At 46.5% G+C, this 27500-nt stretch overlaps 1 protein-coding gene across 11 annotated transcripts in view; it reads right to left on the reverse strand.

The window, feature by feature from the left end:
• Positions 1 to 27500, reverse strand: part of SCAF4 (SR-related CTD associated factor 4) — a 60828-nt gene that overhangs the window by 21092 nt on the left and 12236 nt on the right. For 2 of the 11 annotated variants that reach the window (XM_079766556.1, XM_079766564.1), the window contains exons 2-14: positions 15452 to 15535; positions 13831 to 13875; positions 12296 to 12457; positions 10322 to 10457; positions 9917 to 10056; positions 9189 to 9341; positions 5011 to 5189; positions 4568 to 4676; positions 2950 to 3114; positions 2389 to 2462; positions 1693 to 1883; positions 839 to 939; positions 305 to 418 (exon numbers count right to left, since the gene is read on the reverse strand). In XM_079766556.1, the coding sequence (XP_079622682.1) occupies positions 305 to 418; positions 839 to 939; positions 1693 to 1883; positions 2389 to 2462; positions 2950 to 3114; positions 4568 to 4676; positions 5011 to 5189; positions 9189 to 9341; positions 9917 to 10056; positions 10322 to 10457; positions 12296 to 12457; positions 13831 to 13875; positions 15452 to 15535 (1653 nt within the window). Of the gene's footprint in view, positions 1 to 304; positions 419 to 838; positions 940 to 1692; positions 1884 to 2376; positions 2463 to 2949; positions 3115 to 4561; positions 4677 to 5010; positions 5190 to 9188; positions 9342 to 9916; positions 10057 to 10321; positions 10458 to 12295; positions 12458 to 13830; positions 13876 to 15451; positions 15536 to 27500 lie in introns of all 11 variants that reach the window. The other 9 variants (XM_079766563.1, XM_079766557.1, XM_079766562.1 and 6 more) reach the window with 6 other exon arrangements.

The raw sequence follows: 27500 nt of genomic DNA on the forward strand, positions 1-27500 counted from the left end.
GCAGGAGGCAGCCCATCAAGGATTCTCTCATCATTGATGTTTCTATCTCTCTAGCCTTCTCCCTTTCTCTCTGAAATCAATAAAAATGTATTTAAAAATATAAATAAATATTATATTTAAGGCACCAATACCTTGAAGGCCTGTTCTATCTACATTAAAAAAAAATAAGTAGAAATTCTACCATGAACCTAACATTTAAAATTTGGTAACCTTAACAGATAACCTTTTTTGAAAAGATGCATATGAACTATGCTTGTGCCCAGAAGTACAGTTTAAGAAATGAAGCCTCAGGTGGAACAAGTACCTTTATGGACTTCTGGTTCACTTTATAGTTTCCGCGGCTCAGCTTCTGCAGGGCCCGGTAAGCGTCTTGCCGATGAACCATAACAATATAGGCACAGCCTCTGGGAGGAATCATCTGCTCCAGAACATTTCCGTATTAGAACACATGGTCACAACATCAAAGAACAAGATATAAGTCACCCGTTCCAACAACCCCAACCATACCCATCTCCCCAGTCAAGCCCGTGCTCCATCGCCCGAGATTAAATACCTCGTAAACGGGCAATCTAAGTTTGGTCTCAATTGCCAGTTATTAACGAGCCTGCAGTCCCCTAAGCTTTATTACATAAAGACTTTTCTAGAAAAAGGTTTTAAACTTGGTTATTAAAGATACATGATTAGAAGCAGAGAATGCTAAACACGGACTCAGAACCCCTAAAACTCTAGCCACGCTGTCTACAAACCTGGGCAAATGTTAACCGAGGCCCCAATCCTTGGTTTTATGAATGACAATCACATCTGCCCACTGCCGTTAAGTAACTGAATAAACACTCACATTAATCGATTCAATTGGACCAAACTCTTCTAAGAGACTGGCAACGTCCTGCTGAGTCGTCCTTTTGTCCAGCTGTCCCACCCAGAGTGTAGTGCTACAAACTGAGAGTAAAACCACCGTCATCAACACGCACACCTGACAGGGACCCACACTGTACCTGACGTGAGAAAGCCACGACAGAACCAAGCACGAGTTACATCATGACACCGCAAGCTTGAGGAGCAAGTCCCATACGCTAGTACACGGAAACATTCCGGAAACTGTGGTACTGCTTCCAGAATTGAAACCGGAACAGTGCACACACACAGCGTTAAAACACCGGCCTCGTGGACAGACCGAAACTCGGCCCTAAGCCGGATCCCAGCCAGTGCAGCGCTTCCGTTCACCGTGTGCAGCCGCCCCCTCCACCTGCCGAGCGTGCCCAGGCAATAAGCTTTACGAGCCAGAAGTTTTACACCTGCCCCGGTCGTATCAATTACAATCTCAGATTAGCTCTGGATGTATAACACACACTGTTAAACATACTTTAAGCACACATAGAGATTCAGGAAAATAATGCAAGGTAATACCGTCTGTAAACAGGAAATCTTTAGAAAAGTAAGAGGGTATTAGTGATTCTGGGGAAACAATAAATAAAACTTTCCCATTGTGTGTGACAGTTGGCTAGAATTTGTATTTCTCATACTCACTCCTTACTGCCGTTGCACAGCTGGCTTAGCGTGCAAAAGCAAACCCACGCGTGTACACTACACTAACGAGACATGATAAAGCAGTATTTTGCTAACGATCAGGAAGGTTTTAAATCCACGACGTGAAGAACTAACGCAAGAAGCCCGACTGAAAGGGGAGCTTACCGCTCGCTGTCTCGGACTTGACGGGAGGAAGGCCCTTCTGCCGGCGCTCTCGCTCTTTCTCTCGGTCCCGTCTTTCTTGGGACCGAGAGCGAGGAGAATGGCGGCGTCTGTCCCGGGACCGAGATCGAGAGCGTCGATGCCGAGACCGTCGAGATCTAGAACCAGACCGAGAGCGCCTCCTTTTTGGTGACCTAATATTTTCGGGAGGAAGAATGGACAGCACACGAAGAAAAGCTTTTAGGCGTGTAAGCACGTGTGAATTTGAAAAAGACACAAAAACATAAAGCAGGTAATTTAATGTGTGAACGTGTAAGAGACCAACAGCAGGGAGAGTCTACTGAAATGAATCAGGGAAGGCTGACAGCTTATGGGGTGCTCATCGCCGACGCCTCAGTGCTGCGCCAGCTCCATGCCTGCCGCCACAGCTGTCACCTACCTCTCAGCCAGGCCCTTCTCTGCGGCTACTACAGTGCGTGTAAGCGGTCTGTGCACAGGCGCCACGGCAGCGCCCCGGGAACACACGTGGGTAAGACCACTGACCTCAGGACCGTTTGCAAGTACTTCTGCTCCAACTCACACATGGGCACACAGTACACCAAGTGCTACTGATTCACCCAACTTGGAACCAATCCAACTCTATGCCTCCTGACACGTAGGATTGGAAGAACATTTTCCACAAATTACCTGGATGCTGACCTAGATCTCGACTTTCTGTTATCAGACATGTGCCGCTTCACCTCTTGAATACAAGGCTGTTCTACTTTCATTTCCTTTAAAAACAAAACAAACAGCTGTCATTAAAAGAGAAAAGGGAAAATTATAAATAAGGCACAGGACAAAACCTAAAAACATCACATTACAACTCTCTTGTCCTGAAGCCGTTCTCTTTTGGTTACTTGAGACCAAATTACTAGTTTAATGATCACTGGCCTTCAGTGGCAAAAACCTTCATACTGTTTCTAAGGCTAGAGAAAATACTCTCCTTTTGGAAATCACTTCGGGTAGGTGACATACTGTTCTAATAAGCCATCGTTAGGGACTCGTTAAGCATTCTAACTCTATCTCAATCCCCAAGAACCTTATGGAAATGGGTAGTAACATTGCGCCCATTTTACAGATGACAACTGGGCACAGAGAGGCTAATGTGTGTCCACGGCCAGTCTTCCTTCACATTCAGAGATGACAAGCAGATAGGCAGGAACCAGCACATCAGTCCCGGCAGCCAAAGGTCGCCAGCAGCGAGGAGGGAGCTTGTACCTGATGTGCTTTCTGTGTGAGGGGCTCGCTGGGGGCCGGGAAAGGAGCCTGGAACGGCGGCTGCACGGGCGCAGCTGGAGGAAGCACAGGCGGAGCCAGGGCGGGGAACGCAGGCGGGGGCAGGAGGCTGAACCCCGGCATCTGTCCGTTAGGAGGAAGCGGAACCTTGGTTTTGAAAGAAAGGGTGTGAGTAGATTTTAAATCACAGCTACGAAAAACAAATTTTAAAGCCCCGACTTTCATATGAAACTAAAATACCTTCAATAAATTTTTATCAAGGAAAAATGACGATACACAACAGTAATTAACAAATTCCACAGTTAATCATTAGTCAAAGAACTGTTACATATCCAAGTATATATGCAGGTTAAAAATCCCATGACTCATTTTGGGGAGAAAGAGGCTAGAAGCACTGGCTTGTAGGTTCATTCTTTAAAAAATGAAAGTCTCTAAGGAGACTTTCACCTAACATGCCTACCTGTAGGATTTCAAATATAATAATGAGAGTAAACCACAACTTAACATATTTCCAATGTCAATACACTTACAAATATAATTATAATGTCACAAAAGAAGTATTCTTTCTAAATTATTTATAAACTTTCTGCAACTGTTAAAACATTTGGAAATAAGTTCATAGGTTTTCCTCATATTTTAAATAGGCTTATAAAGTACTTTTCAAACTTCACCAACAAGTCATTAAAATATCAGTATCAACTTCCCATTACCACCTGTCTAAATGGACTGAGAGTGAAGTGAGTAAGATGAGTTCCGTCTGGACAGATTTCTGAGAACCTGCCTGCACTCGGGCCGTCAAGTGTATTCCCAGGACCAGCTGTACGGCAGAATCACAGCACAGCCAAGACCAGTCTCTAGAGTCACTGGAGCACGGAGGGCCGGGATCGGCACTTTTCAGAAAATGTTTTATTGAATTTAGAGGGAGGGAGAAACAGCGACGAGAGAAACATCTCGATTGGCTGTCTCCTGCACACCCCCTGGGATCGAGCCCACAACCTGGGCGTGGGCCCTGACCAGGAATTGAACTGGTGACCTCTGGGTGCATGGGTCAATGCTTACCCACCGAGCACACCATCCGGGCAGGATTTGCGTTTTTTAAAATGCCCCTCTCCGCCCCCGTTAACTGAAATGCAGAGTCGAGCTTAAGCAACTCTCCATTAGAGGATCTGCTACAATAAGTCCAGTGAACACATCTCTCCTGCCTGCCTGCAATTCTCCTGTGTGCCATGCTCTTCCAGTGCAGACTCCCAGCCCCGCCTGCCGGCCGAGCTGAAAGCCTCGAAAGCATCTCATCGCACACTGAGCAGAGGCTCCTCGCGGGAGGAGCGCTGCAGCGAACAGGCCAGGTCCCTGACACAGGGCCAGGGGCTGTCGCTGTCTAGACTACTTTACAACCATTAAATTAGGAGCATGCAATGTTTGGCACCCATTTCAATTAAAGCAAAAAGCAACTCAAATCCGTTATGTGCTCAACAGCGTTTACTGCAGCCGCAGCGCTCCTTATCCAATCACGCGGCTGAATGGGGCTGTGAAGTGCAGCCCGCAGGCTGGAAGGAGCATCTGTAGACCTAACCCTCAGCTGCAGGAAACACACCTGTACCTGATGGTGCCCTGGGTCCTGTGGCATTGCCATCATCGGAGGCGGAAACGGATCCATATTTTGATGCTGGGGATACGCTGGTTGCTGCATGCCATCTCCAGGATACCCACTGAAAAAGCACGAGCGAGCCTTTTACCAGTCAGACACACACGCGATTCTTAGCCCCACTTACACAGAAATACCAAGGATGTTCTCCAGGAGTCACTGATAATCGACAATTTTCTGAATCGTCTATTTGCCCACATACTAACTGAGCACCATTCCCAACATAAAAGCCACTTTTAAAACATTTTTTAGGACCCCTTCCTCATGTGGGAGAAAACCCAAAATACCAGTATTTAAAAAGACAAGGACTGTATAGGACAACGATCTTGCCACTCCATGTTCCTATGCTGTGCCCGTGAACACGCCGACTCCACGCGCGCTGAGGGATGGAGACTCACAAGGGCGCCTGTGGTGGAGACGCAGCGGGCACGGCAGCAGCGGGCGGGGCCGGGGCAGCAGCAGGTGCGGCAGCAGCAGAGGTGGTACTGGCAGCGGCGGCAGCGGCAGCAGCATCTTCTTTCTTTGATTCTTCCACAGCTTCTGGCTCGTCGTCATAATCAAATCGATCAAGTAGCTTCTGCAACAGGGATGTCGGTATTCCACTTTAAAATTCCGACAGCATTCAGTGCACAAAAACTTTACAAAAACAGATGCTCCCACCACCTCTAATGCCACCACACTGTCCTGTACAATCTCATTTTCCCACATGCCCGAGGAGCTGGCTCAGAGACAAACCATGGTTACACAAACGCCGCTTGAAACAGAGCGCTTCTGCTCTGCTTTTCTTCCCTGGTTATTTACACAGGCGCTGCCTTCCTCCTGACCGTCGTCTAAATGCTTCCTTTATTAATTTAGCAATAGACGTCTTTCACTGAAAGTCATGTTTCTAGACAGAACCCTTTGGAACTTGGCACACCTGACAATGGTGCACATTTCAGCAGGCTGCAGAGACCGTCTTATCCAACTGCTATGAATGCCCACAGAAAAGTGCTCAAGGCTGCCGCCCACGATGCTCATAAGAAAAAGCGACAGGCAGACAGGGCTGCGTGGAGCAGTCTCCCCACCCGCGCACCAGCCTCTTTCCCAGAACGCCGCTCCCTCCCGGTCACCAGGCACGTCCACAAGAAAAGGACGAGCGAGCAGGCACTTCACCAGGTCACATGTCTAGCAGAGCCATGTAAGCTGGGATCACATTTGTTCAGAAAGGAAGGAAGCTGCACAATACACACCGCTACTGTGTGTTGGTAGATGGCACACACTTCACCATCACGAGAAGCGTGCAATGTAGACAGATTTTCTTCTTCTTACAAACAAGAACACTAAAGCTCAGGGCATTTAGAAACAGAACCAGGATAGTACAGTCAGTGAACGGTAGACTCAGGAGGTAGACGCGGTCTTTTCGACTTCAAAGCCCCGTCTCCCCTCTTAAGCTGGGTCCATTCTGTTCACGGATTTCCAGCCTCAAATTCCTAAGCTGGCGGTGCTCTGTGGTAGTTCTGCTAGAACGTTACTGAACGGAAGACTTCTGAACAGGAAGGGACAGCACATGTTTCTTTCTTTGTCCCTCGAGGCCATGTGATTCAGGTTACCGGACCTGAGTGGTCCCACATGACCCGGCACCTTGCTGGTTTACACACATTGGCTTATGCAGCCCCAGCGGCAATCCAATATAGGCGCTACCATCACTATCTTTAGAGTGGTGCACACTGACTATCTGCGTAACTCAACACCAGAATAAAGCCAAGTTTAAAACTCGGGTCTAAATTGTCTACAAAAAAACACACCTATGATCTCTAAAGTCTATCACATATAAATGTGTATTTGAAGTCTTAAGGTCTATACCTATTGCTTTGGGAAAGATTTAAAACTATTAAAAAATCACAATAAGATCTATCCAAAAATACATTTTTGTTGCTTTTTAGGCAACTGAAGATCTATGAATCAGCTGAAATAAACAAACTGTTCAGTTTGACTAGCTTAAAACGAACATTTTTAGCAGTAAGGAAGGCACAGAATTCCTTTTTCCAAACGTGATACAAAAACAAACACTGACCATCCCACTGAAGGTCAAACATTAGAGGAATTACAACTCAAAGGAAGGAGACAGGGCGGCCACCGGCACTGCCTTCCTCGGCGTTCTCCGGGAAGGCCTGGCCCAGTGCATTAAAGGGGAAAGAGCCAGGCAGAGATGTAGAAGAGGAAAAGTAAAAAAAGCAGCTACCTACAAAATCAGAGAACCAACTGTAAAATTAGGTGTTTAATACCATGACCACTTTATAGGATAAAATAAAAATCAATAATTTGTGCACTGTCATCATTAACCAAATGAAATGTTATGAAACACTAAACCTGAAAAATACCTAAGAATAAATAAAACAAATGTACAACACATACAAAAAACGACATTGCGGTCTATGGAGACTATAAAAACCCATCACTACTTCTTAAATTAACCCACAGACTCATGAATGCTAAAACGCGTGCCAAGTCCACCGAGCAAAGCATGCTGCGCTGGTTCACTGGACGTGTCATCGAGGCTGGGTTACGGTGTCCAGCTGTTTGGTCAAGCATTAACCTCGATGAACTGTGAAGGGATTTTTAATGTGACTCACATTTCTATTAGGGGCTCTGAAGGAAGAAATACCCTCCATCATTTGCGTGGCCCCAACCAACCAGCTGAACTTAGGTTTCCTGAAGAAGGAATCCTCAGGACAGCAACCCAGAACCGTGCCCTTCGGGGTGCAGACTCCAGAATGGAACAGGAACTCGCACCGAGTGTCCAGCTCCAGCCTGCCCTACGAAGGCCAATCTGTAAGCCTCCACAACTGCCTGAGCCAGAACCTCAGAAATCAACCAACCAGTCCTTCCCGTTCTCTAGTGTACGCTGTGTGTATAAAGTTGGCTCGGTTTCCCTGGAGAACCCTGACTATCATCTTGGCTCAAGAATAGCTAAAGAAAACCTGGGGCGGAGGGGAGAGAGGGGGATGTGATACCTGGAAATAAAATATGATATGTAAGTTACAAGTACTTAAATTATAATGCAAAATAAACAAATACATTAGTGGGACAGAACAGTGTCTACAGATAGGCATAGAGACAAATGAGAATGTAGTCTCAGATAAAAACAGTGAGGGAAAATTAGTTCTTTCTAAAACAAAGATTTAACTATCTTGAACCGTATTCTAAAGTAGTTCCAAAAGAACTGAAGAGACAAACGTAAAAAACAAAAATACAAAACCACTAGAAGAAAATATAAAATTTAAAAAAATACAGGTGGGAGGAGGTAAAGTAGGAAGTGAGTAAAACACTATGGAAGCATTCACACCCACATGCACGTGGAAGTCGTTCTGAACAGCACACACCCATCTGCTCGGAGAAGGGGGTTAGAGCATCTGCATTATTTGTGTTCCCCCTCATACGTGGAGGCCTTTGCACTCAAAAGTTTTATCCAACCTTCTAATCAGTAGTCACTCACAGATGACCAAGACGCAGCCCTGGCCAGGTAGCTCAGCTGGTTAGCGTCGTCCCGCTAACCAAGGCTGCAGGTTCAATCCCAGCCAGGGCCCATGCAAGGACCAACCAAGAGCGCATGCATAAGCAGAAGAACAAGAGGCTGTGTCTCCCCCTCCTCTCTAAAACACATCTATAAAAATAAACAAATAAATAAGTCACCACAACACAGTGACAAGCAGGGTTCACTGCACGGAGTCTTAATTTGAACCACCAGCATATTTTACATAAAATATAATGGAAGTTATTACATCTTATCATTAGAATGCTGGAAAGAAATCAGAAATCTCACAGATGATGAAAAGTTATCATTTATTTCTAGGACCTTCAAACTTGTGCTTTTTGTAGTGAAACCCGTAAAACGAAATAAAACGTTATGTAGCCATAAGCCCACAAAAAGAAGAGAGAAGACGACAGGAGTGGAGTTGTCTGGGTTACCATGTCACCCGAAGCTCGGAGCTGTGTACTCAGCACATCCACACCCTGAGCGCTGCCCCTCGAAGATGCGAGGCCAACAGAGCATGAGGACCTGCACAACCGACACCCTCGTACCGACGTGGTCACCAGGGTTTCTAACACAAAGCCCGGGAAGCAACTTCAATGTCTACCGAAAGGGGGACAGCTGAACAGCGATGTGCCCAGGCAGCGGACTATGCCTAACAAGCGAAATGTAGACCTAAATCTGTTAACCTCGCAGCACCAACAAAAAGACGAGGTAAGATGAGTAAAATCAAAGCAAGTGAGCTGAAGGCATCCAGCCCCAAGAAGTAAATTCTGAGGAGACGCACAGCACGACGTTACAGCAGTTACTCCAAGTGCGGGGTTTAATGGTACAGGTCTGTGTACTTCCCTTTACACTGTTCGCTTTTATGTTTTTCCTTTATTTCCTGAAAAATTCTGCACTGAGTATGTATATTAAATTTGTAGCAGAATTAGAACCATGTGTGATGCTGTGGGGACACCTGAAAGCACAGAACAATAAAACCAACAGACACAGGTGCTAGAGAAGGGCCGGCTCCAACATGCCAGGGAGGGAGGGCCGCACGGGCTGCTGTGGGAAGCGTACCTTGTCAAACGCCGTTGCCTTCTGCTCTGGCGGCGGCGCCGGCGTGGTCTTTAACTGAGCAGTGATGGCCTGGACCTGAGCCATCACAGCGTTGTCTATGGCGGGAGACTGTGGCTTCGGAGGCTGCTGAAAAGTCTGAAGGATCTGCTGAAGCTTAAAGAATGGGAAAACCGATAAACCACTAACAAAGCGTAATCATCGTATCAAGACATTTTACTAAAAAATCTTAAAGGTTAACTCAAAATAGCATAGGCGCAGAGTAAACTAGAAAAAAGAATCAACATTTTAGTTCTGGTTAAGGTTGCTGTGAATAAATATAGCAAGGCTACCATCTGTGTTGCTTAAAGTGAAAAATGTATGTTGACAGCCGACTGGTAGAAAATAATGGTCAAAAAGAAAAGCACACCCACTGACAGGTGAGCAAGGTAACGATGTTTCCGGGAAACGCAAACATCATCTCCAATTCGAACGACTGTGGAACCAGCCTGCGATGTCAGAACGGTGAGCAGCACTGGCCGCTGGGCGCCCTGCAGCTCTCTCTCCTCCCAGGGCCCTGCTGCTCGGTGTGCCCAGCTCACCTCTCCACACCCCACCCGCCCGCGCCGTCCGTCTAGTCAGGCTTTTCTACTGGAGAGCACCGCTTCCTCCCTCGCATGTGCTCACTGTCAGGAAGAGACACAAGGACCCCACCAGTCCCCAACGGCAAACCCTTCCTCTCGGTCCTTTACCTGTTGCCCTTGGGTTGTCTGAAACAGCTGGGCCACAGCAGCAAACGCGTCCGAACTGGGCAGCTGCTGCACGGGTGGCACAGAGTTTGTGGTGACCAGGGGGGGCTCAGAAGAAACTTTGACTGGAGGCGGCGGTGAACCTAAACAAGAAGAGGTCATGAAGGCCTAAGAACACTTTAACCTGCCCGTTTGCTTTACCCTCTGTTAAGCTTCTTCACCAAAACAGCGTCCGTTCCGTTTACCAGAGACAAAGAGAGACCGCGCTGCTCGAGGGGAGGCTGGGACGAGCGCGGGAAGGGCCGAATCCTCCTTACGAACAGTCGTGGGAAGAAGCCGTCCCCCCACGAAGCGTCCCGCAGGCGAACAGACCCGCTCCGCCCACCCACAGCTCAGAGCCAGCCTCACCTTCATTGTTGGCGACGCTGTCCGCCGCCGGCACGGCGCTGCTGCTTCCCGCGGCCATGTCCAGAAGGGGCTGGATAATTTCAATTTTGAAAACTCCATTTTTTTGCCAAAGGTTCAGCACACGAACTATTTTACTCTGTTATGTGGGAGGAAACATGAATACACAATTAGTATTTGCATACGTAATTTATTACACCTCACCAAAAAAAGGAGAGTAAAACAATAACCTTAAGTCGATTTTTCCATACTAAACAGTTTTGTGTGTGTGTGTGTTTTTAAATATATTTTTATTGATTTCAGAGAGGAAGGGAGAAGGAGAGAGAGAGGGAAACATCAATGACGACAGAGAACCACTGGTCGGCTCCCTCCTGCACACCCCACAATGGGGATCGAGCCTGCAACCTGGGCTTGTGCCCTTGACCGGAATCGAACCTGGGACCCTTCAATCCGCAGGCCGATGCTCTATCCGCTGAGACAAACTGGCTGGCTAGGGCCTAGGAAAGTAAAATCTATTGTCAGAATCACAGCCTCGTTAAGCTAACCAGCCTTTCGTCAGCAGTGTTACCTACAATACGAAACAGAGAAGGGAAAAAAGGAAACAGAAAAATCATATAACCTACAGAATCAAAAGAAACTATTTAATAATAGAGAGGTGGATTAGAATGCTCATACTGTATGTATGGTTAAAAAGAAACACCATGCCCTGGCCGGTTTGGCTCAGTGGATAGAGTGTCTGCCTGTGGACTGAAAGGTCCCGGGTTCGATTCCGGTCAAGGGCATGTACCTTGGTTGTGGGCACATCCCCAGTAGGAGGTGTGCAGGAGGCAGCTGATCGATGTTTCTCTCTCATCGATGTTTCTAGCTCTCTATCCCTCTCCCTTCCTCTCTGTAAAAAATCAATAAAATATATTAAAAAAAGAAGAAGAAAAGAAAAGAAACCCCATCCACCACTGACAAAAAACGTGACAGAACTGAAGCACTCATTTAGGATGATTCCAACAACTGCGATGGTTAGGAACTGACCAGTAACTGAGAGGCAAGCGGTTTGGGACAGGTGAGCAGGAAGGAGGCCTGCGAGGTGTGACTTAGGGTGACACTCTCGTCTCCTCCTCAAGGACGAGGCTCTGCTTCTCCTCGTGTGTCCTTTCCCACAAAAGCACCCCTCCACTATGAACACAGAACCCACAACACTCCAATGTATGTGCTGTTTCCTGTAAAGGCCTCCCAACAGGCTCTCGGGTGCGTGGCTCCCGCCTCCTGGAGTCCCTGCCTGGTGGAACCAGCCACACACGTGCGGAATCGGACACTGCAGTCTGACCGCTGACGAATGTCACTGTTGCTCCCGCACCTCTGTATGCCAGGCAGCGGCAACCAGCACTGCCCCTTCCTTCTGGACGCACCGCCATCTGCGACGAGCCTGCCTTTCAACCACAGAACGTCCTGATCACTCAGCTACAAGTGAATCTTTCCAACAACGTCACCTTTAAAACACAACGGTCCTGCCCAGCCAGTGGGGCTCCGTGGTTGAGCGTCAACCTATGAACCAAGAGGTCACGGTTCAATTCCAGGTCAGGGCACAGGCCCGGGTTGTGGGCTCCATCCCCAGTAGGGGGTGTGCGGGAGGCAGCCAATCAATGACTCTCTCTCATCATTGATGTTTCCATCTCTCGCCTTGTCCCTTTCTCTCTGAAATCAATAAAAAAACATTTTTTTAAAAAATACAAGCAAAAACCACAATCGTGCTTTCATATTTCAACAGTATGATTTTCCTAAAGGATTTTACAAGGAAGATAAATATGAGGAAAAAACTAAAGAAAAAACTGGGTTTTGTTTCAAGTTCGGAGATTACGATGATTTCTTTCGAATACTACAGGAGGCTTCAAATATCTAAAATACATTTACATAGATCTAGATCCAAATAAATATAAATGAAAACAAAAGTTTTAATTAAAAAATTAACTATGTTAACTATACCTTATCTTCAGATGGACAAAGATATAAGTATTGGAATGTGGCGGTTATGTTTTTAGAGAATCTTGGCCCAAATACGTCTTTATCAGTTCCAAACTGATGACGAGACTGTCGTACAATTGAGTCGATTACATATAACCCTGGAACCTTGTATTCTGGTTTACACTACAAAGATAAAGATGTAAAGTCAATACAAGAAAGCAATTTGACACCCATCAACCTCATGTTAATGAAACTCTGTATACTAATGGTTCTTTCTATTTAGAAACTACCTGCATGTTTAGCTGTCTTCATGGCCAGCTTGTCCAATTCCCAGTCTACAGAGCTGCTATTTTCTTGGTACTTCAGACCCCGTACTTTACTTTTCTCTGATGCCCTACCTCCCACAACAACTTCCCAGATTCATCATTAGTTCACCAGTCCCTACACCAATTCCACACAAATCCAATTCATCCTGCTCAAAAAAATAAATTTTACCTTTTAAAATTTCGAAAAAGGTAATTTTAACAATGTATCAATTTAATTCTGTCCAAGTACAGTACCAGAAAAACAAAAACCAAAAGGAAAGGTTTTGGGCCTATGAAATGGAAAAAAATAATAGACAAACAGATACCTACATATTCCAGGGGTATAACCTTTATGGAAGATGATTTGCAGTAAACGCAAAGCCACATTTAATCCAACAATTCTACGTCTAGAAATGTGTCCTCAGAAAAACCATTACGAGGCATCTGATTGCTCCACAAGCCAGGCACGGAGTGCACTGTCCCCTCAGGGAAGCGGCTGAGTAAGTGGGGGAAACAATCACGCAACAGATCACGCTGCACATGTTTGATAAACCCAGCGGGGAAAGCAGGTTACCAATCAGCGCGTGTCCTTTCCCTCTTATTGGTGCCCATGGACATAAAAAACAGGAGCAGATCCAAATCTGGCATCGGTACACAGTGGGTGCGGTGGTGCCTGCAGTGCCTGTAAGCTCCCCCATTTTGCTTATTGGTCCTGTGATTTGCTACTCCACCTCTCAGCCAGTATTCACAGGCCACACACGCTTACGAGTGCGCCACACGGCACAGCTCCCGGTTGGGGAGAAGACAAAGATGCCTCAGTCTCCCTTCTCAGGACTCTGCAGAGACACACACGTGCTAACCACACGGCTGTAAACATACTACAGCACTGTAACTCAAGAACATGTAATTATGGGGGGAGCAGGGGGAAGCTGTAAAAGCTATACAAAGTGCTTCCACTTGAAATGCTCCCAGATGAGTTAAATGCCACAGAGTAACAGGGCAAAGGGCAGGAGCACAAGGCTCGGTGCGCAGGCAGCTGCTGGCGACGCCCGCTCTAAGCTCATGCCCAGCCAACAGCACTGCTCTAAAGTGCTCCTGTTTCTTTAAAAACCCTCGAGGGGTTTAAAAGAACCTGCGGTGACAACTTTTTGTGTAGTGGCTTTACAAGCAAGCATCCAAATGACAATTTAGCAAGTAAATTACAAATACTGAACATAAATGAAATGAGGTAATAAGTAAACGGATAGTTACCTTTTTGATGAACTTTTCTACTATTTGAACTACATGCTTATAAAGCTGAAAAGAATGAAAAGAAAATTATTTTCCAGTGTACATATTTCTACATTTCCTGCAATGTAATTAGAAAATACTTAAAACCTTGAAATTTGCATTATTTAAATAATTCTCAAGATATAAACACCATATATGATTTCACTTTTATGTGGAATCTAATAAACTAACCTAACAACAACAAAAAGATTATACTGAATAAACCATCAAAAATAATCTAGCCAATGATTGAAAAAAATCAGAAATTAACTAAAGCACAAAACTACAACCGTCCAACCCCAAAGAGAAGGCTTTCCCTTAGATTTTTAAATCAATAATCCTTCACAAAGCAGCATATCAAGGCAACTTTATGAGAGAGCTGAGAAAAATGGAACTGGAACTAAATTATGCAGTTTCTAAAATTAGGTGTGATCTTGGGTAAGAAACTTAATTTCGTGGAGCCCAAGTTTTTGTTTTAAAATAAAAATGAAGCTAATACTCAGGTGATTTATGACAAGAATGAAATGAAATTTTAAAAATGCGTGCACTCTACCCTCTACTTCTGGGAGTTCACGTTTTTTAGGAGCACACGGGTGCCACCTGAGGAGCTGGGGTGCTCAGCAGCGGGACTGTGGCCGTCGTTGAACAATGCGATTACCAATCATCATGTTTTATTACATACTAGTAGCCCGTTTGCACGAAGATTCGTGCAATAGACCTTCATTCACCTGGCTGCCTGCACCAGTTTTCTGCCGGCACCGGGGACCCAGGCCTTGGCTGTGGCCACCGCCTTCTGCCTTTTTCAGAGTCGGGGCTTGGCCCCGGGCAGTGGCCTTGGGCTCGATGGCACCCAGCGTCCCTGCTACCGATCGCAGGAGCCGACCCCCAGTGGTTTCCTGCGATCGGTGCAGGCTCCCCTCTGGTGCCCAAGGCTGGGAAAGCCTTGGGCGGCTTTCCCGGCCTTGGGCTCGGCCGCACCCAGTGTCCCTTCTACCGATCGCAGGAGCCGAACCCCAGTGGTGCAGGCTCCCCGCTGGTGCCCAAGGCCCGGAAAGCCTCCGCCCCAGGCTTTCCTGGCCTTGGGCTCGGCCGCACCCAGCGTCCCTGCTACGGATCGTAGGAGCCGACCCCTGGCTTTTGCCTGCGATCCGTGCAGGCTCCCTGCTGGTGCCCAAGGCTGGGAAAGCCTCCACCCCGAGGCTTTTCCGGCCTTGGGCTCCGCCACACCCCAACGTCCCTGCAAGGGTTTCCTGGTGGGCGTGGTTTGTGGGCGTGGCTTGGGCGTAGCGAAGGTGCGGTCAATTTGCATATTTGTCTATTATAAGGTAAGATTATTAAATACTTGTAATTCTTATTTAATCACACCTCAATAAAACGGGAAAATATACCAGGGAAATACTAGTAACAACAAAAAGAAAGGGAAAGCTGTTTGGAAACAGCATTACAATGCAGACACACCACACAACTGCCCTGCACCCTCAGCAACAGCTGGTGAGTGCTCTTTGCTTTAGGCCTGAATCAATTCACAAGGTGAATTCTCTTGTTTAATAAATTGCAAAATTTCAGACATGTTTCAAATTAAATGTGTTTATTTTACTCTTACCTTAATGGCTTTAATAGCAGCTTTTGTGATGAGAATCATCTTGGCTCGAGAGATGGGAGGTTTCATATCCATAAGTGAAAAGAGCTTAAAAAAATAAGAAAAAAAATTTTTTTAATTAAAGGTAAAATTAGAGGTCAATTCACCAGTTCTACAAGATGTTTGCAATGTATTAACTAAGAGAGTAACAAACTTTTGGAACTAAGTTTAAAAATCCTCTCTAATAAAATGGTAATATGCAAATTAACCATCACTCCGCTACATAAGCCACGCCCACCAGCCAAGCCACGCCCACCAGCCAATCAGGGTGAGTATGCAAATTAACCAAATCCAAGATGGCTACAGCCACAGAGAGCAAGGTTTCCCAGGTAACAGAGGAAGCCAAGCTTTCCATAGCCATTGCAGGCCTAAGCCTCCACTCAAGCTACAAAGTTTCAATTATAGAAGGTAAACAAATTCAAACAAATGGCGGCAGAATGGAGCTTGAGAGAGCAGGCCAGGGTTGCCGGCAGCAACAGGGGAAGCAAAGCTTTCTGCACACCCTGGCCGGGCTCACCCGCTTAAGGCTACAAAGTTTCAATTGTAGAAGGTGAATTAACTGCCACAGAAATGGCTGCCACCCCGGAGGGAACAGCAGGCTTGGCTCCGCCCCAGGCTACAAAGTTTCAGTTGTAGAAGGAAAATAAATTCCAGATACCAGGGCCACCCCTTGGGTTGCCAGGGGGCGTGGCCAGCCTGCAAACCACCACAGGCCCCTCGCTCAGGCCGCCCCACACCCCAAGGGAACCCCCACCCTTATCTGGGACACCCTTCAGGGCAAACCAGCTGGCCCCCACCCCTGTACCAGGCCTCTATCCTATCTAATAAAAGAGTAATATACAGATTGATCATCACTGCAACACACAATATAGCTGCCCCCATGTGGTCAAAGATCCTGCCCCCATGTGGACACAAGATGGCCACCACAAGATGGCCAGAAGGAGAGGGCAGTTGGGAGGCACCCGGCCTGCAAGGAAGGGCAGTTGTGAGGGACCAGGCCTGCAAGGGAGAGCAGTTGGAGGTGATGAACCCCGCAGGAGAGGGCAGTTAGGGGTGACCAGGCTGTCAGAGGAGGGAAGTTGGGGGCAAACAGGCTGGCAGGGGAGCAGTTAAGCATCAACCAGGCTGGCAGCGGAGTGGTTAGGGGGTGATCAGGCTGGCAGGCAGAAGCGGTTAGGGGCAATCAGGAAGGCAGGCAGGCAAGCAGTTGGGAGCCAGCAGTCCTGGATTGTGAGAGGGATGTCCAACTGCCCGTTTAGGCTCGATCCCACCAGGATCGGGCCTAAACGGGCAGTCGGACATCCCTCCAGGAGTCCCAGATTGGAGAGGGTACAGGCTGGGCTGAGGGACAACCCCCCGCCATGCACGAATTTCCTGCACCGGGCTTCTAGTTTGGCTAATAAAGAAAAATCAAGAGCTTTCCTACATACCTGCACTGCCACTTAGGAAACACAATGGGAAAAGATCACATTAAAATAGAAAAAACAAAAAAGAGCAAAAAGGCCCTGGCCAGTGGCTCAGTGGTTAGAGCGGCAGCCTGGGCACAGAAGGGCGAGAGCTCCATTCTCAGTCAAGGGCACGTGCCTGGGTTGCAGGTTTGCTCCCACCCCTGGATGGGGTGCATGCAGGAGGCAACCAGACAATGTGTCACTCTCACACTGATATTTCTTTCTTCCCCTAACCCCGCCCCCGCTTCCACTTTTTCTAAAAAGCAATGGAAAAAACACCCTCAGTTGAGGATTAACAACAACAAAAGCAATAAAAGGCAAAAAAGGTAAAAAACATTACGAAATTTACAGAACCTATACTAGAAAAAAATGTATTCCACCTTACTGACGGGCACCGTTTTCCTGAACTGCAAGTGGCAATAGTGTGATTCCATATATAATATAACTTCAATCCAAACCTCACTGAGATTTTGGAGAAGTCAAACAATCGAAGATTCATTTGGAGAAACACGTATTAAAATCAAACAAATTTAAAATGCCATTTTAAAGCTGGAATCCACAATTTCTTGACTTAGTCAGGAATAACAACCACTATTAACAATAAATCCACACTACAAACCTCACTGAGATTTTGTGAGAGTTTAAATCCACCCAGACATAATGAACCCACAGGTTATAAAGATAAAATCCTGACATTAAGATCCTTATATATAGCTTCCTAAATTGTTGTTTCTGTTTTGCTTAATCATAGGCACATACGAGTACGTGGGATTTCTAAAAGGGTATTTGAATTAAGCATTATCAACCTTATATGAATCAGATTTCTTGTTTCTTCCCAATTAATGTTAATATTTCAAATACAGGATTTCCAAGATACAGACTTTACTACGAGACTGCTTCTAAGAAGCTAGCCTAGCCCGGCCGGTGTGGCTCAGAGGCTGAGTGTCGACCTATGAACCAGGAGGAGGTCATGGTTGGATTCCTGGTGGGGGCATGTGCCCGGTTTGTAGGCTCGACCCCTGTGTGGGGTGAGCAGGAGGCCGCTGATCAATGATTCTCTCATCATTGATGTTTCTATCTCGCTCTCCCTCTCCCTTCCTCCCTGAAATCAATAAAAATAAATAAAATAAATAAATAAATAAAGCTAGCCTAAAGAACAAAAGTCTCATTTCCCAGAGGAATATCCCTACTTGGCAACATATTCTAAAATGTAGAATTTTTTCATAAATAATATTAAGACACAGAAAATAGAAAAAACAAAGATTCTAACACAGAAATCCATTTTTTTTAAAAGAAACATCTAAATAAGTAAGGTCGTGGTTCTTTATTATTTTATTTACCAACATAATAAAAATTCTTGAGAATGATCACTAATTGAAAAACAATTAGAAAGAAGATAGTAATCTCAGATTATATAAATCAATTGAAAAACAAGAAAAATGTAAAATATTTCAACTTAAATACAAATTCTAAAAAATAAAAATAAAGAAAATTTTAAAAATTTTAAATATCAATACTGTATAAAATATACAAAACACATTTATAAAGGGAATATTCTGACCACTTATCCTATCTCCGTGGTCGGCAAACTGCGGCTCGCGAGCCACATGTGGCTCTTTGGCCCCTTGAGTGTGGCTCTTCCACAAAATACCTGGCCTGGGCGAGTCTATTTTGAAGAAGTGGCGTTAGAAGAAGTTTAAAAAATTTGGCTCTCAAAAGAAATTTCAATCGTTGTACTGTTGATATTTGGCTCTGTTGACTAATGAGTTTGCCGACCACTGTCCTAATAAAAGAGTAATATGCAAATTGACTGTCACTCCAACATACAAATGGCTGCCCCCATGTGGTCAAAGATCCTGCCCCCATGTGGACACAAGATGGCCAGCAGGGGAGGGCAGTTGGGAGCGACCGGGTCTGCAGGGAAGGGCAGTTGGGGGGGACCAGGCCGGCAGAGGAGGGAAGTTGGGGGCGACCGGGTCTGCAGGGAAGGGCTGGTGGGAGGGACCCAGGCCTGCAGGAGAGAGCAGTTGGGGGGGGACCGGCCTTCAGGGGAGGGCAGTTAGGGGCAACCAGGCTGGCAGGGGAGTGGTTAGGGGGTGATCAGGCTGGCAGGGGAGTGGTTAGGGGGTGATCAGGCTGGCAGGGGAGTGGTTAGGGGGTGATCAGGCTGGCAGGGGAGTGGTTAGGGGGTGATCAGGCTGGCAGGGGAGTGGTTAGGGGGTGATCAGGCTGGCAGGCAGAAGCGGTTAGGGGCGATCAGGAAGGCAGGCAGGTGAGCAGTTGGGAGCCAGCAGTCCTGGATTGTGAGAGGGATGTCCGACATCCCTCGAGGGGCCCCAGATTGGAGAGGGCGCAGGCTGGGCTGAGGGACATCCCCCCGTGCACGAATTTCATACACCGGGCCTCTAGTAAATTATAAAATTTATTAGGACAGTTTTACTCTTCTATTTCTTTCTTTGTACCTTCAAGTAGAGAAAAGAGGATGCAAAAAAAATTATACTATATGGGTCTTAAGAATAAGCAATAGTGAAAATTACTTGTCTGGCCATTAAGAACTTAGAGGATCATTTTAATGAAGCCCACGCCAGAACTAATATTCATTTAATGTCCCAAACAGGACTTTATTATTTCAGCAGTAACTTGCCATTAAAAAAAAAACCACACAACAAAAAACAGCCAACTGAGCTTACAAGACAGACCAGATCAGTGTATCTTCTGATGAAATACCCCACCTAATCTATACATTTCAATCATCATAATTTGTTTTAAAAGTTACAATACTATACAGACTATTGTACCATACAGCAGTATCACGTTCCAGGCGAAAACGGCCAGCGAGAGGGCCTTCAAGTGCTATCATTCCGATGCAGAGGAAGGGTGGTATCACACTGCCTAAAGCAGCGGTCCCCAACCGGTGGTCTGCAGACCACTCTGGTCCCTGAGGTCCAAAAGGTTGGCAACCGCTGCCCTAAAGAAGAGACTTGGGAAGAGGCAGCCAGCACGTGAGAGCCTGCTATGAATCAGGAAGAACTGAGTTTGGAGGTACGCTATTTTATTGATTTACTAGAGGCCTGGTGCATGAAATTTGTACAGGGGTAGGGTCTCTAGGCCTGGTCGGCGATCAGGGCGAGCTGTGGGGCGACTGGCAGGGTGATCAGGGGCCCCTGCTGGCACCCGCCTTGGCTGGTTGGGGCCTGCAGGCTGGGGGAAGCTCCTGCGTTGAGTGTCTGCCCCCTGGTGGTCAGTGCACATCACAGCGACAGGTCATTTCACCAGTTCCGCCGTTCGGCCAATTTGCACATTAGGCTTTTATTATACAGGATATTAATAACGACCATAGATGCCGTTACACTTGTTTTGAGATGATACTCAAAAGGGTTACATCTGTTTTAAATGATGCCCAGAGAGTGGTCTCAACTAAAATTTGTTGAAAGCTCATTCATAATCCCTAATAGCACACGCCATGCCCTTACAGAATGTTGCTTACAGAATACACACACAATAACAAGCAGGCATCCATGCCTGTCCATATCCTGCACTGGTCCAGGGGTAACACAGTGAAACACACTGAGTTTAATTTGGGAAGCCTACTGAATACCCAGGCGGAGACTGGAACGTGGATCTTGAACACAGAAGAGAGATCCATGCCGAGAACTGAAAAGTCACGAAATCAAAGGCACGAGGACAGTGAGAGGACCTTATAGTGAGAAGGGGCTGGGAACGTATGCCCTGCCAGCGTCCATACCAACAATGCCAACGCGGCATAGAGAAGGGCTTCTTGAGCCAGCACCAAGAAGACGAATGCCAGAAAGTAAAGGCATTTGCAAGGACAATGCTGTGAGGCTAGGACCAAGCCTTGTTCGTGCCCTTTGACAATCAGGTGGCTGAAGTGATGCCAGTTCTTGAAAAGTGATTTCAAAGTTCAACTGGTTAAGGAGTAAGTGGCAGGTGAGAAAGCTGAAGTGCAACATTGGGTCATTTTTCCTTCCCTCAACAACTATCTGAGAGCTTAATAATGGGTGGTATTGTAAGCTCCGGGTTTGGCACACAGAGGAGACAGCCATCTTTCAGATGACCATTCTCAAAATAGCTCTGACCTGTGAGCATTAGAAGGCTCCCATCATATTTAAGTTTCTCTTTAGATGCTGTTTACTTTCCTTTACCAATGTCTTTCTTAAGTTTTAAACTTAAGAATTTGTAATTGATATAGGTAATTTATGAAGAAAAACACTAGGCAAATATAGAAGTTTCGAAACTGGAGGTTTAAAAATTACCTTTAAAAACTCAATAAATGTTACTAATATTTCATTGACTTCTTGAAGGCACAAATTCAGCACACAGGTCCCCTCATATTTAGATCAATGCCTTCATTAGATAGTGATCCTGAAATTATGCTGAAATTGATATATTTTATAGTAACTATGCAGATTGACACTTACTTGGATAGAAAAATTAACAGCCTTTATGATGAGGTAGATACAATTCCACTTTACAGAAGAGAACACTAAGGCACAGAAGTTCCAGCATCTACCCAAAGTCATAAAGCTAACTGATAGTAAACTCCATCTGTGGCCTCTATTTCCCAAAGCTCAGATTCCTTCCAAGAAGCACCTAACAAGAAGGAAATTACTTTATACTCTAATAATGTTAGCACAGGAGAACAGGGTAGATAATACAGACTACACAGCAAAGAAAAAATATATGCATTTAGACCCAATGAAAAGGTAATAAATACCAAAACATAATTGTTATAAGGGAGTGGACCTAAAGATTTTCTTAAAAAATATTTTTATTGATTTCAGAGAGAAGGGAGAGGGAGAGAGAGATAGAAACATCAATTATGACTGAGAATCATTGACTGGCTGCCTCCTGCACCCCTCACGCTGGGGTTCGAGCCTGCAACCAGGGCATGTGCTCTCATCGGAAATCAAACTGTGACCTCCGGCTCATAGGTCAACACTCAACCCACGGAGCCACCAGACTGTGCCCCAAGATTTTTTAATATCAAACAGTAAGCGGCACAGAGGTAAAGTGCTATGTCCAGCCCAGCAACAACGTAGGGAGAATGTACTGATCCAGAGCAAGACTGCAATTTGATAACGTTAAACAAAAAGTTACGTCAAGGCATCCTATAATGGCCGAGATAGGAAGCCCACAACCTTGTGGTAATCTAAGATTTTATTATTTTTTAAAATATATTTTTATTGATTTCAGAGAGAGGAAGGGAGAGGGAAAGGGAGAGGTAGAAACATCAATGATGAGAGAGAATCACTGATCTGCTGCCTCCTGCACGCCCTGCACTGGGGTACAAGCCTGCAACCCAGGCATGTGCCCTGACCAGGAATGGAACAATGACCTCCTGGTTCAACCACTGAGCCACGCTGGCCAGGCTAAGATTTAGATTATGATGACTGAATTTCTGAAAACAATCCATTTCTTTTAGAGTAACAACCAGAACGCAGGCTCAATAATGAATTGCCCAGGAAATCCTGGCTCTAGCACGGCTGGAAAATTGTTTCTTCGTCTGTAAAATGAGGGTTGATAGTCCCTTACTTACTTAAGAAAGTTTAAGAACTAATTCAAACAATACATATAAAAGCACTTAATGTAGCACCTGGCACAAAGTAGATGGTAGCTAGCTATTTTTACTACTACTACTACTACTATTACTACTACACATAATTGTGTTGAAAAAAGGAAGAATGCTGGCAATAACCCCGAGCAGTGCTTTTCACATTGCAGGTAGAGAATATATTAGATTAGCCCTAGCTGGTTTGGCCCAGTGGATAGAGCGTCGGCCTGTGGGTTGAAAGGTCCCGGGTTCAATTCCAGCCAAGGGCACATGCCCAGGTTGTGAGCTCGATCCCCAGTAAGGGGCATGCAGAAGGCAGCCGATCAATGATTCTCTCTCATCATTGATGTTTCTCTCTCCCTCTCCCTGCCTCTCTGAAATCAATAAAAATATATTTTTAAAGAAGAGAATATATTAGATTATAAAAATGAGCTTAGTGGGTGTGACCACACAGTAGGGACATAACAGTCCTACACCCAGCAAAGGTGGCACTGTTTGGTGAAACACCCCTCCTGCAGGTGTGGAATGCATGCGCACGCACCCGCGTCTCAGTAAAATCGACTTCTTACTGAGGGGTCATGGTAAAAACGTACAAAGACTATTATTCAGAAAAATGATTTTGCTTTAGAAATGACCATTAAGCCCAAACTAACCGCTGGTCACCTTTCAATAACGTGCGGAGTCCTGAACCCACTAATGCGTTGCTTATGGACAAGCTGCGGGGGAAAACAGCACTGCCAAGTCAGAAAAAACTTCATACTTTTCAACGACCTTCAGACTGCACATAGTTACAAACTAGACTCCAGCCTTTTCTGACCAGAATCTAATCTCAGTCAACAAACTTTACGGAAAATAAAACACAAAAAAACCTATCAGCTTTATATGTAAAGCTTGAAAACTATAAAACTTAATATAATTCCAACAAACTCTACTAATGAAAAAAACCAAAAACAAAAATAGCCGGACAATGTGGTATTATGGAACAAGTCAGACAGACCTGGTTTTGAAACCGGGTCCAAACATGTGACGACCGTGACAACCTAACGACCGGTCGCTATGACGCCCACTGTGGCCAGCGAACCACCTGATCAGGGGGTGAGGCCAGCCGGCCAACCTCCCGCCATCTCCTACTCCCGACAGGCCCAGCCCCCATCATCCCCGATTGGGGCCAGGCCAGCCAGACCCCATCCATGCACGAATTCATGCACTGGGCTTCTAGTCCTGTCTAATACAAAGGTAATATGCAAATTAACCATCACTCCGTCACACATATGGCGGTGCCCAGTCCTCTCAGCCCCGTCGGAGTCCCCCAGTCCCAGGGGGTGGCCACTGAGAGCAGGCAGCATGAGCGGCCTGGCAGAATGCTTGCTTCATCGCCGCGACGATGAGGCAAGCATCCCACCCCTGCCGCGGAGGGCCTCTGGGCAGCGGGCCCTGAGGCTGCATGGCGCTGGGCCGAGGCGGGGGACCTGAGGCTGCAGCCCCCGCCCAGCGGGGCTTGACAGAGGAACTCAAGGCACGCCTCCTACCCCAGTGACGGGCCACCTCAGGCCGTGCCCTTCGCCCCGGGCCGAGGGACCTGAGGCTGCAACCCCCACCCAGCAGGGCTTGACAGGGGACCTGAGTCTGCGCACCCCCGCCCAGCATGGGGCCGGCTGGGTCTGGTCTCGCGTGATTTCGAGGCGCGCACGGGTGGTCAGGGACTTGACCCTGGGTCCCGCGATGCGCCCCAGACTCTGACAGGAGGAAGATTTTCATATACATTTTACTAATTTTCTTTCATCTCTGACACTTCTATTATAGAAAAAGAGCAAATAGCAATATTTGCACCGGGCCACTAGTCCTATCTAATAAAAGAGTGATATGCAAATTGACCATCACTCCAAGACACAAGATGGCCGCCCCCATGTGGTCAAAGATGGCTGCCCCCAAGTGGACACAAGATGGCCACCACAAGATGACCTGCACAGGAGGGCAGTTATGGGTGACCAGGCCAGCAGAGGAGGGCAGTTGGGGGTGACCAGGCCGGCAGAGGAGGGCAGTTGGGGAAGACTAGGCCAGCAAGGGAGGGCAGTTGGGAGGGGGGGGACCCAGGCCTGCAGGGGAGGGCAGTTGGGAGGGACCCAGGCCTGCAGGGGAAGACAGCTGGGGGGGACCAGGCCTGCAGGGGTGGGTAGTTGGGGGGGACCAGACTTGCAGGGGAGGGCAGTTTTTGGCAATCATGCCAGCAGGGAGGGCAGTTAGGGGTGACCAGGCCGGCAGAGGAGGGCAGTTGAGGGAGACCAGGCCAGCAGGGGAGGGCAGTTGGGGGTGACCAGGCCAGCAGGGGAGGACAGTTAGGGGCTACCAGACTGGCAGGGGAGGGCAGTTCGGGGTGACCAGGTCAGCAGGGGAGGGCAGTTAGGGGCAATCGGGCCAGCTGGGGAGCAGTTAGGCATCAATCAGGCTGGCAAGGGAGTGGTTAGGGGGTGATCAGGCTGGCAGGCAGAAGCAGTTAGGGGCAATCAGGCAGAGGGAGGTGAGCGGGTGGGAGCCAGCAGCCTGGATTGTGAGAGGGATGTCTGACTGGGATTGGGCCTAAATGGGCGGTCGGACATCCCTCAAGGGGTCCCAGATTGGAGACGGTGCAGGTTTGGCTGAGGGTCACCCCCGCCCCCCGTGCATGAATTTTGTGCACCGGGCCTCTAGTCTATATATAAAACTCTGAGCCCAGGATACCTGACATATACCTGGCTCAGTCAATAGAGCTATGCCATGCCCTGGATGGGATTTTTGTTATGGCTCACCATACTGTCTGTGTTATACCTACTGTCCAAATGCTGCCTCTAGAGAAATCTTCTCCATAGTGAAAATGTAGCAGTATCGAAGACTTTAAAGCTGTACAGCACGTCAGTACCTACTCAGCAGTCATACCAATTTCATATCCACCTTTACAACATCGATGGCAGGTCCCAGCTAGTGAAAAGGCTTAAAACTCATCAGCTCCAATGGCTGCAGCATCTTCGTACTACTGTCCCTTCGGATATCTCCCCTCCAGACGTATCCCCATGTTAATGGGACCCATAAATTGTTTTGTGCTAGTTCCCCATTTCTGCAGTAACACAGCACAACCAACTGTGCATCGTAAAACAAGCAGTGTGTTATCTGCCCGTTTTGGAGGCCAGACTCTCACTAGTCTCAAGTCAAGGTGCTGGCAGGGCTGCATTCGGGAGGCTCTGGGGCAGAATCTATTTCCGGCCCTTTCGGCGTTCAGAGGGCGCTTCCATTCCTTGGCTCAGGGCTCTTTCTCCACCTGCAGACCCTCCAGCAGTGTGGGGTCTTCCCTGCTCCGTGACCCTGCCTCCTTGTCATGGACTCCCCTGCCTGCTCACAGAAGGACCCTTGGGTTACACTGGGCTCATCGGGACAACGCAGGATAATTAACCCATCTCCTTGACTTAGTCACATCTTTTGCCATGTCAAACACTCACAGGTTTGCCCTGACCAGTGTGGCTCAGTGGACAGAGCATCGGCCTGCGGACTCAAGGGTCCCAGGTTCGATTCCGGTCAAGGGCATGTACCTTGGTTGTGGGCACATCCCCAGTGGGGGGTGTGCAGGAGGCAGCTGATGGATGTTTCTCTCTCATCGATGTTTCTCACTCTCTATCCCTCCCCCTTCCTCTCTGTAGAAAATCAATAAAATATATTTAAAAAAACACTCACAGGTTTAGGATTCAGAATGTGGACACCTGGGGACAGGCATTATTGGTGTTTAAAAAGCCTGCCAAATCTATCGTTAACTGACCTCTATCATCAACTGAAACCCTGACGTTTTCACGGGAATCTATCTGGCTCTTCCTGTTGCCTTTCCGTTGGATTCAGCGAGGCTTTTCTGCGGCCTGGCGTGGCAGCGATTCCAACCGCTTGGATATTTCATGAGCCCACTTTACACGCCTCCCTCCAACTCAATGGTTTTTGTTTTTTCTTCAGTGAGGGACAATAGATGTGCCTTTATTTGTAACTCAATGTGTTTTTTTTAATTAAAAAGAACAGGACCTACTTGCGGAATGACCTGACACGACTTGGACATTGCCAGTTAGCTAAAGTTCACTTAACAATACGTTCTCATCCTGCCTCCATTTTTCTAATTTATTCATGATGAAATCATGACCGATATTATTCTGAAATATGTGGTTTACAGTCTTCACTAGACAAAAAACATTTTACAAAACGAAAGTTTAATTTGGTGTATTATAAATTGTGAGTAAATTTGTTCTGGCTCCCAGTGACTAGAAATTTCTAGAAAGTCATAAAAGAAACTAACAACTGGCAGAGATCAAAGTTACTGGCATCAAGCCTATGATTTCTGAAATACGTCTTTTCCTATTTTTTGAAATTGAGCTGTCAAAGCAATGCAAAGAATTAGACTATATACTAGTATAAGTAAATATTTTAACCTTTTAAATCCCTCAAGCAATATTTCCTTCCAGCACCTCTTTCAATGTGATGCCCTACCATTTCTTTCTCTAAACTTTAAAAATACAGTGACAGGCTGGTACTCAAATCTCCCCCAATAGACACAGGTATCAAAGAGTTTAATTCTACAGTCTTTCTTCTTCTGTTCATTTGACTCAATATATCAGACATGCTGACTTCAACCAAATCAAGAGTTAAGTCCAACATAACTTGAATGTTTATTAGTAACATATAAAAACATTATAAAAGTACACATTAGATTTTTTCCAACAAAAGGTATTTTGCCCTGGTGGGTGTGGCTCAGTTGGCTGAGTGTAGTCCCATGGACCAAAAGGTAGCCAATTCCATTCCCAGTCAGGGTACATGCTCGGGCTCAATCCCCATTGGGGGGCATGCAGGAGGCAGTTGATCAATGTTTCTCTCTCTCCCTCCCTCTCTCTAAAATCAATAAGAACATGTTTTTAAAAATAAAACAATTTTCCTGCAAAGAGGCTTTGACCGTCTCATTATTAATTACAGCCTGAAGACAATTCCTAAG

The sequence above is a fragment of the Cnephaeus nilssonii genome (genome assembly GCF_951640355.1).
Source record: "Cnephaeus nilssonii genome assembly, chromosome: 3".
In the NCBI taxonomy this organism is placed as follows: domain Eukaryota; kingdom Metazoa; phylum Chordata; class Mammalia; order Chiroptera; family Vespertilionidae; genus Cnephaeus; species Cnephaeus nilssonii.